The sequence below is a fragment of the Oryzias melastigma genome, linkage group LG12, assembly GCF_002922805.2.
Source record: "Oryzias melastigma strain HK-1 linkage group LG12, ASM292280v2, whole genome shotgun sequence".
Classification (NCBI taxonomy): Eukaryota; Metazoa; Chordata; class Actinopteri; order Beloniformes; family Adrianichthyidae; genus Oryzias; species Oryzias melastigma.
The window spans coordinates 21,265,171-21,275,560 of NC_050523.1; the positions used below are offsets into that span (position 1 = coordinate 21,265,171).

General features: G+C 34.2%; 1 protein-coding gene across 1 annotated transcript in view; it reads left to right on the top strand.

Annotated features, from left to right (window-relative positions):
* The first annotated feature begins 2,175 nt into the window (after positions 1–2,175).
* Positions 2,176–10,390, top strand: part of crb2a (crumbs cell polarity complex component 2a) — a 26,274-nt gene continuing 18,059 nt past the window's right edge. Inside the window, exon 1 of the mRNA XM_024264790.2 lies at positions 2,176–2,585. Coding sequence (XP_024120558.1) covers positions 2,519–2,585 — 67 coding nt within the window. The 5' untranslated portion in view covers positions 2,176–2,518. The remainder of the gene's footprint in view (positions 2,586–10,390) is intronic.

Sequence of the window (10,390 nt, forward strand, 5' to 3'; positions counted from 1 at the left end):
ATTATGTAACAAAGCACATAATCTTGTGAAACAATGAAGGGACTTTGTTCTGTTTTTTTCCAATTGGGTTAGGAAAGCCCTTTTATATATTTTACGTCTCAATGTATATGGAACCTCAAAACAGTTTCGCAATTAACTAAATTTAAATGTTGTATGTCTATGTAGAAAAAAGGGGGACATATTTGCATTTTAACCTGATTGATTTGTTTCTTAGTAGTTATTGCAATGACAGCAAAGCTACAAAATGCTATTAAATAACGAGAAAAAAAGTTACTCAATGCAAACTCTTTAGATCTGTATTAAGTTTACTGCAGTGAATTTAAAGCTATTTTGGAAATCATAGAACAGAGTTAAATATTTTTTAAAAGTTACCTGTCAAGTGTTATTGCCAACAGTAGCTGGGATAGGCTCCAGCAACCCCGTAACCCAGGTTCAGCAGGTTTTAAATACATGATGTTTAAATACATATATACTTCTCATAACAGGCATTAAAAAAAAACAGCAGGAGCTTCTCTCTACAGTTCTCCAGGAAATAAGGTCTCATTTGAATATTGTCCTAATTTTACAATAATAGTGAACCTCTGAGTCACTTCAGGGTAAATGCAAAAAAAAAAACTTTTCTTACATGTTTTGGACTCAACATGGATTTCAGGACACAGAATTGGCTAAAAAGTTTTTGGAAAAAGTTCTCTTTGAAAATGGAGCAAAAAAAAAAAAGTAAGTTATTCTCCAAGAAAGTCTTTTTGTTGAGCCAATTAAAATAAACAAACAAAACATAAAAAACACATGAAATAACCCTACAATCTAAGCACAACAAGGAGAGCAGGTTGCAGCAAAAAGACAGCAAGGATAAGTTGTAACAACCAATTATTAACATGAAAACATTTTAATCATAAACAAAGAAACAAACAAGTAAATAAAGTTATCTGTGCTTAACAAGAGGATGTAAGCTTTTATCTATTTGCTTGCTAACCCAGAACAGGGGTAAGAAATGTAATAGAATTTTGAGAGAGCAGTAGATGCACAAGTTTAACATCTAATGCACATCAGATGTTACAAGTGAGACTTGTGCATCTACTGCTCTCTCAAAATTCTACCACAGTCCATGAATTTTTAGTATACAACAAAAAAAATGATTTTCTCTTGACTCTTTCATTAAATAGACAAAAATATTAGTCATAATAATAAAACATCAAATTAATGAAAAATAAAAACATCCCTGTCATAAGCTTTTCATTAGTATAAAATACTGAACCATTATCATGATTTGTCGAAACAGCGACACCCTGTGGTGTATTTCAGTACAGCAGTCTGTGGCAGAAAAAGCTGGTGGGTCAGAAGAGATGATGAAAGTTTTCATGAATGTGGTACCTTTTAATAGAATTATACTCAGGATTTCCAACAGTTTATCTCACTTTTTGCTGGTTATTTAAAGAGAAACAACTTTTAATTTGACAAAGTTTACTAAAAGTGACAGAACAGTGCTTTGCTTTGACAGCTAACCAAAGTAAATCAGTATAAACTGGATTTTAAAATATTTTCTTCTTTTAAAATGCTACTTTAACCAAATAATATTTATTTTATGCTGTAAAATATGGATTGGTAAGTTTTGGCTGCTTAAGTCCTTATTTATAGCATATCATGTCCTTGTGGGGGAAACAAAAATCAGAAGACACTTGCAGATTGCACATGTTCTCAGCAGCTTAACGCAGGTCGGTAAGAGGCGAACTGTTGGGTCTTAATGCTAAGCTCTGCGACATGAAGCAGCTACGTAAAGCTGCTGAAGCAAAGCCTGGCCTGGAGTCACTGGAGTGTACAGATATAAAAAACTTAATATTTCTCTGCAAGCACCTCATCAGGGAGAACATGATTTATTTAAACTGACTAGAAGATCTCAGTCACTGGTTCATTTTTAGATGGAAATGTCTTGAAAAACTAATTTTAAATTGATTTTTTTTAAAACTTAAAATCTTCTCTCAAATAAAAATAGATTGGGTTTGGAAAGCAAACATTTTAGGGTTCCATTTGTGCCAAAAACATGTTTTTGTGACTATATGACTTTGGGGAACTACTTAAAACTGCAATGAGATAACATCTCATCTCATCTTTTCAAGAGTTTAGATATGACTTCACACATGAACTTTTAAAAGTAAGAATGCGTTTGATTAAAGCTGCGTAAAGTAAATGTTTAATCAGCAGAGGTAAGTGATTGCTTTTCTCATAAAGGTCATTAAATGTCTTGCTAAAGAGCTTGTCTGGGATTAAGCATCTCTTCTGAAAGGTGCAAGTCCAGCTCTTGTTTTCCTATTGTCTCCCACAGCTAATAACAGTCTATTAGAGCAGGGGAAGGCTGTGGTTATCCGGGCAGTGTGGCAGCTCCTGAGCAGAGTGCAACAGTTAGTCTACACAGCAGGAACTCAGGACCTCTGCTGTCCCCCTTTACTTTTTTTTTGTTTTCATTTTTGTTTTTTAGAACAATTTTGAACATATTTTTATTACGAAATAATCTCTGGAAGCCATGGAGTTGTGGTCGTTTCATGTGAACCTAAAGACGTTACTGCTCACTATGATGATGTTCAAATGGGGTGAGTTGGACCAACGCTTGATATGATTTTTTTTCTTTAAAAGTTGCAGAAAAAACACAGATAATTCCAGTTTTGGAACCAAAATCCTGAATATTTATTGAATAATTTAAAACCTGAAATCAGTTGTGTTCTAAATAGAATATCAGCTTTTTAACGATTCTTTAGTTTTAGTCATTAAAATGCAGGAATGTTAAACAAAAGTTTCACATAAATGATTATTATTACTGAGGACATTAATCCTACAGTTTACTTTAGTGGCTCCATGTTGATGGAGACGGTCCTGTGCAGTTTTTGGGTGTGACATTTCTGGTTTCCAGGCCTTTGTTGGGCTTTTGTCCCATTTGACACATGACTGGTTCCAAATGAAGCAGAGCTCCTCAGTCATGCATGCTTAACGAGGGCTAACGGAGATGAGCAGAGCGCCTCATTCATATTTATCTACGCATGAACAGAAGAGCAGAACCAGGTCACAACCAGTCCAGAAGGTTTGGTCTTTTTCTGGGTAAACAGAACTGTTTTATCCTCCATTTGTTCACTGATCCAATTAAAGATGGTGTTTTTTGTTAGGATTTTACATCTGTAATTATATATTTACTGTCAATGCTAAATGTTTTTGTTTACAGGTTGGCTCATTCAGTAAAAAAACAGTTTATTTTTCTTCAACCACTAAATCATCACCAATGTCCTAAAATAGGTTAAAGAGAGAAAAAAAACAATATTTTGATCATTTATTCCTAACATCTTGTGCATCAGTTGAGTCAGCAGGAAATTCTTTGTTCGTTTTAAGTGTGTTCTGTTGTGAAAATGTGACTGAAGTCAGAAGGTTTCGCAGCTGGAGGCATCTTCAGGGTGAAGTGTGGTCCTCCGTCAGGACCAGGTGTAGGTGGACATTCAACAGACTCCTCACAGGTCTGAGGAAACAGAGTCAGAGGGTTCTGCAGATGGCAGATCACTTGTTCATCTCAAAGGTTTTTTTGAAACTGAGATTTCCCGATTTGTCACAAACACTAGAACACAACGGGGAGCTGCTCCGCTGCTGGAATCTGATGTGAGAATACTGATCCGTCATCGAAAAAGCATCTTAATGACAGTTTTACATTAAAATATTTACAGCACTTTTCCTGACAAAGTACCCTAAAGTACTTTACATAATTGAATAAAAACTAGTGGTTAAAAATATTCTTGACACACATATCCCAAAAAAATACTCAGTCAATGGAATGAAATTAACGCTGAACAAAAGTATTTACGTGATTTTGGATATGTTACCAAGTGTCCCTGGTAAACTCTCACATGTCCCAGGAATGGGTGAACTAAAGACTAAATCTCCATTATCATTATTATTGATTTAGGATTTTTTTTTCTTGTTTTTTTTTCTTCAAATTTTTAATTTTAGTAATTTTCACGCATGTTTAAGGAATCTTCTTATGTTTTTATTTTCCATTTGTTACTTAAACCACAGTTAAGAATAAAAGATACTTTAAGTTCATTATACTTTGATGTATTTTTTTTTTGAGAAATACTTTTTATTGGGTATATTATATTGGGTAAAAATGACCCGGCAATAGTGATGGTGTTCTAGGGTAAACTATTTAAAAACTATGCTAAAAGAGATGAGTCTTTTTGTTTTCTTTCATGATGTGAAGCCCTCGCACCATAAAACATTAAAAAGAGCAAAGTGGCGACTTATTTCACTACTGATTTATCTCAATAAACCAAATAAATGTTCATTTTGACTCACAGAAACAGTTGATAAATTACTTTAAAGCCACTAAGAACAGTCCAATTTATGTGAGTTTTGAACATTTCTTTTTAACAAATGAGGTCTATATATCAAAACCCAGAAAAAAAAAATCATTTTAGGCTTTAGAAATAATCCAGTTTGTGACTTGCTAACAGCATAAAGTAGAGATGTAAAAAATCGTGGGAATAACAGCAGAATCGGTTATATAGGGATGTAAAAAAGAGATGCAGTATTGTTTGAAAACCCCAGATATAAACAAGATTATGCTGGATAAAAGGTATAAAATCAATCAAGAAGTAAAAAATAACTACCTTTTTTCTTTCTGTTCTGTTCTTTCTACCATCTTTTTATGTTCATGCGATGGAAAAAAAAGACGTCTAATCATAATCTTGCTTTTTCCAAATCAATATCTGAATGCTTTTCTCTGTCGAACGCCATGCATTATTATCTATAGCTTTAAATGCCATATAAATAAGAAATATCTAGATTTTAGTGCTTTTGGAAAAATAATTGGACTGTATTTTATCGTCAGAAAGTGAGTCTAATCCTTTAGGTATCGATTAGTGGACCATGTATGGAGATCGTGTGAGAGGGAAAGATATACACCCCCAGCAAAACGTCTTTTTAAGTCACAGGTGGGGGATTTTTAACCTGCATTTCTTTATTTCTGGATAGCTAATCTGCCTAACCAGAATGCATTTCAGTTCAATTTTTACTCACCTTTTTGTGGTTTTTGAGATTTCTGCTGCTGTTCAGTCTTTTTTTTACAAATTATCTTAATCGTGTTTATGTTCTTTGATTTACTGTAATTTTTTAAATGTTAACACGATAATTCCAGTAGATTCAGAATCTAGAATCTGGATTACAGTAAGTTAAAGATTTTTTTGCTTAACACAGTGGGTGTTAAAGTGTTAAATTAGCAAACAATCCCATTTAAACTTTCATCCATCCATATCCTAAAACCTCTGATTCCCTTTTAGGATGTCCGGGTTCCTGGATATCACCAAACCAGAATCACAGAACTCTCATTTTTTGCTGCAAAAGCAAGAATCCCTTTTTATTTGTAAGTTATCTGTACCTGAGGACAGACTCCAGCAGGTCCACAACCCTGATATGGACTAAAATCAGACTCAAATATGACAGATTTAAATCTAAACATCAAATCTACATTGACAGATTTCATACTGTGACACTGTGTGTTTCAGTAACACATTCACCTGAGTACAGGTGTCTGCTCACCTGTACACCAACACATGCATTATATGTCTGATGTGTTTGCACGCATGTATTTACATGTGCTAAGCATACATGTGTGGGTCTGTGTGGATGGAGGTTTGAGCAGTCAATAGCTACATGTGTGAAATGTAAACAGTAATTGATATGTACTAAAGCGTCTCACAGTCACAGTCTTATTCACTCATGCACACACACATATACACTGATGGCAGCTCTGCTGTTTAGATGTTTAGAGTATCTGCTTTAAAAAAAAATATTTTTTTGCAAATAATTAAATTCAACTGTGAAAATTATAAAGTTGAAAAAACTTTAATTCATAACATTCCATCATACTTTGTCTTTCTGTGATCTTCCCCATGCATTTTCCACCTCTCCTTTTCCCATCTCTAAGCATCCTCTTTCTCTTCTTCCTCCTCTATTTGCTCAAAGATATATTTAAAAAATAAATGAAAATATAAATAAAGAAGTTAGCCTTAAATACAGAAGAGCTTTGTACAAAATCGTGTGTAGCCAAAGATCACAAAACTCATTTTATGCACATGAAATCTCTTTAAGATCAGCTTCCATCCCTATCAGTGGGTGGATAGTTGCAAGACAATAAAAAGATTTGACCTGGAGCGTGTTAAAACATTAACCTAAGTACAGCTGTGGGGGCTGATATCTCAAATCTGGATTAATCAATGAAGAGAGAGAGAACAATCAGAATCAGGAATCACTAAAAAGATGGACAGTATCATCATATCAGTATCACGTAAGAACTAAATTCTTATAGTCTCACATCAGTTGTATATTGGACATTTTAAGTTCGTTTTTTTACTTACGGGAAACTGAACTATAAATTGATTTAAAAATGCATCTAGTGAATTTAAAAGTGAGATGTAAAATACAAAAACAACACAAAGTGCCACAAAAAAAAAAGTTTCCATTTTAGGAGAATTCTGGTGTGGATCAAACTATTGTGTACGTGCTTTTAAAAACACCTTAGGATGCTTTACAAAAAACAAAGACAAACAATTTAAAATGCATATAATTCCCATCAAGGGTATGACACAAATTAAGGTTTAAAAGGGGGGTGTCAAGTTCAATCACACAGGGGGCCAAAATCCAAAACATACTTTAGGTCGCGGACCGAACAGGATAAACATTTATTAAACATTCTAAAAGTACATATTTAAAACTTTAAAACCGTAACTTTTTAACATAATTATGAACTAGGTATACAGCATTACCTGCGATAATGCTAGTGTGAATGCTGTAAACTGAATTTGCCCACTGAAGATGCTAGTGCTGATAGCTGATGATGCTGAAATTGATAGCTGAAATCACTTAAGCTAATAGCTGAAAACATTGAAGCTGATAGCCAACTAAAATATTAGCTAAATGCTAAATTAGCCTAAAATAACACCTTCGACCTGTATGGAGGTCGCAGGTGGTCCCAGGGTTCCTATAAGTTACTTTATGTTAAATTTAAGGTCTTTTAAGACCTTTTTAAGGCCATGCATGTCAAAAATAAAATTTTGATGTGAATGTGAAACGGAGAAGCTACAAGCAGCACAATTTTAAAGCTCAGACATCAAAATTCAAGACTCTTTTAGGGGTAATTTTTGCCAATTTATAAATTAAGACTTTTTAAGACCCCACAGGAACCCTTTGGGCCACATGAAATATCAGTCATAGATCGCTTGGTTAGCCCGTAGAGTAAAAATATCCATGCAATTTTTTTCTATGGGCACGCTGGTCATAGCGAACACCTAAACACCATGTTAGGACGAAGTAGGTGAGACTCTCCCCATGCGTGATGCATTTGTGTGGTCAGTAGGAGTAAGGGCACTGCATGACAGCTGTACATCATAGTGCTAGTAACTTCCATTATTTCTACAAATACTTTACGATACAGGAGCTGTACGGTGGCGCGGTGGTCCTGAAGAAGGTCCTGGTTTTAATCCTGACAGGTGTGGAGTTCTCATGTTCTCCCTGTTGATATGTGGGTTTTCTCTGATTTCCCACAGTCCAAAAACATGCTTCATAGGAAAGTGTCCATAGGTGTAGATGTGTGAGTGATTGTGGCCCTGTGACAGAATGTCCACCTGTCCAGGGTGTAGCCAGGACCGGCCCCCCAAAAAAGATTAAGAAAATGGATATACAGTACATTTATTACACACAACAATGGTACGTTCCATTTTCATGACATCCCTTGAGAGGGTTATACGATCCTTAAGGGAACTGCACCTGTCTATGACCTTATATGGGCCAGACGACTCAAAAACCCACTGCACCTGCAGGTCAAGCCCCCATACAGGTGCATGTGACTAAGGCTTAAGTGGTGGAGTTGTCACTGTTAATGGAGCATTAGAGGGTCGAGGGAATTGCCCCCTTCACAGGGATTAAACCCCGGGAAGATCCTGAGGTCAGGACCGCCAACAGACCTGAGGTGACAAGAGTAATGTGGATCACATGATAAGCAAGTTACCACTGTAAGTGAGATTAACACGTCAACGTTTCTCGACTGAAAACTCTGGAGTTTGTCTCATTTCAGGGTAGGAGAACCTTTGTTACGACGAAAACAGTCAGTAAACTAGGAAGAAGACAAACAGAAATTAGGTGATAGGATGGACACATCAGGACTTTAGCGTTATTTCAGCTTGTTTGGTAAAATCAGATATTTGTAAAGCTCTAAGGAACTGTATAACTCTGATCAATGCAAGGCTTTGATTCCAGAATCTTAGTCATTTATCCTTCAAGGTTATTTTCTTTGTATTTATTCTGTCTGTCTATGTGTGAGAGAAGCTTTGCTGGTTTTTGGTGGAGGAGTCTGGGCTTCCACAAAGTGATACCTAACACTGTTAAATAATTCAGTTTATAACTAAATGCTTAAATCTCAGACTGAAACTGGTTAGTAGCAGATCTTTGCGTTAGTGCGTGATATTGATCTCTCTAGTCATTTTAGATTTTACATTTAATTTGTTTTTAAATAAAATTTAGAATTTATTAAAATTCTTTATTAGAATGTATTCAATTTTCAAATTTTAGATTTTAAAATGTATATTTTAGTGATCTCTCCACGGAGCACTATTTCAAGTTACCCAAAGATCATTTTCAGAGCAGAGGTCTGAGGAGGTGGTGAATCTCTTGTTTCCACACAGATGTGTGCTCACCATGTAATCCCTCTTACACTTTCATCAAAAGCGTTCAGTGGAAAAAAGTTCTTCTGAAAAAAGGTTCAAAAATATAGAATACAACATGTATTCCCCCTGTTACACGTGAAAACTCTTTCCAATCAAACCAGCAAAATTAGTCTTTTTAAGATTTCCTAAAATAAGTTGTGATGTTCTGTCCTTTTAAGACAAAATACAATCTTTAAATTAGCTACAAACACTCATTTTGGTAGATTACTCTAGTAATTTAAGATAAATTTGACAAAGAAAAAGTTGTTTACTTTCAAACTTTTGTCCAACTCTTATTAGTCAACTAAATCTGTTCAGCTTCCTTAAAACAAGAAAATCTGCTTCATGTATATGTACCTCCCTTTACCGCAAAAAAATTATAAATGAATATATATATATATTTTTTTTTTAAGGAAAGGAAGAGAGAGGGACTCTTAAGGTGTCTCGTGTACGAGAAAAGGAATTTCGTTAATTCGTTTTCTTTTGATAATGTGATAATGCATCTCATTATCAAAAGAAAACAATCCCCTATATACATGTATAAAATATGTAATTCTATATATATATATATTAGATTTATATAATTCTATATAAATATAATGTATATATTACATAAAATTCATGTATTTTGTACGGCACTTATCTTTGTATTTTTGGTGCTTCATGACAGAAAAAGAAATATAAAAATAAAAACAAACTGATTCTCAGTAATAGATGGCTCATCTCAATGAATGTATTGTGGATAAAGAGCAGCTTGTTCATTTAAAAAGCTACCTCGATGAGTGCTGCCCTCTTTTTTCAGACCTTTAGAAAAAACCTGCAGAATAGAAACAGTCATTCAAACAATTTGGTCTGTTTCATATTTCTGTTACACATTGAGATTCATTGATCTTCTGAAATCTTTGACGGCTGCTTGTGTGTGTATGCTGTTAGCTAACCCTCCTGAAGCCCACTGTAATCTGTGAAGTTCAAACAAGATTAATGACTCCAACTAAGACTTAATGCACAACACACTTAAGGCTGAATTGGAAATGACAACAACCTCCTGCCTTAGCAGAGCAACGGTGGGTCATGGTAGCAAAGGAGCTTATTCCTGTCAAACCTGACAAGAATGACTGAGAAAATCTTCTGCTGATGCTTCAGGTGTTGTGGGAAAAATGTGTCTGAAACTTCGGAGCTCTCACGTGTGGTCCGACACCTACTCGCTCCAGGTTTCTTTAAGTACCTGCTTAAGACCTGCGCAGGTACTTAAGTATTTAAGTATTTGTATGTAAGTATTTTTGGTGAATATTGGAATGTAATGATTTGTTTGCAATGTGTATGTATATACTGTATTTATATGTGTGTGTGTGCATGCATATATATATACATATATATATATATATATATATATACATATATATATATATATATATATATATATATATATATATATATATATTTATAATATATATATATATATATATTATATATATTTTTTTTACAGTATATATATATATATATATATATATCTTCCTTTCCTGCTAAAAGTAAATCAACAAATATAACCTTTTATTTTTGAAGATTTAAGTAAAAAGCTTGACATTTGACACATTTTCTTCTTTTTGTTTAATCTTAGCAGCTACTCCTGGATGAAAAAAGAAAATATTTTTTTATATTGC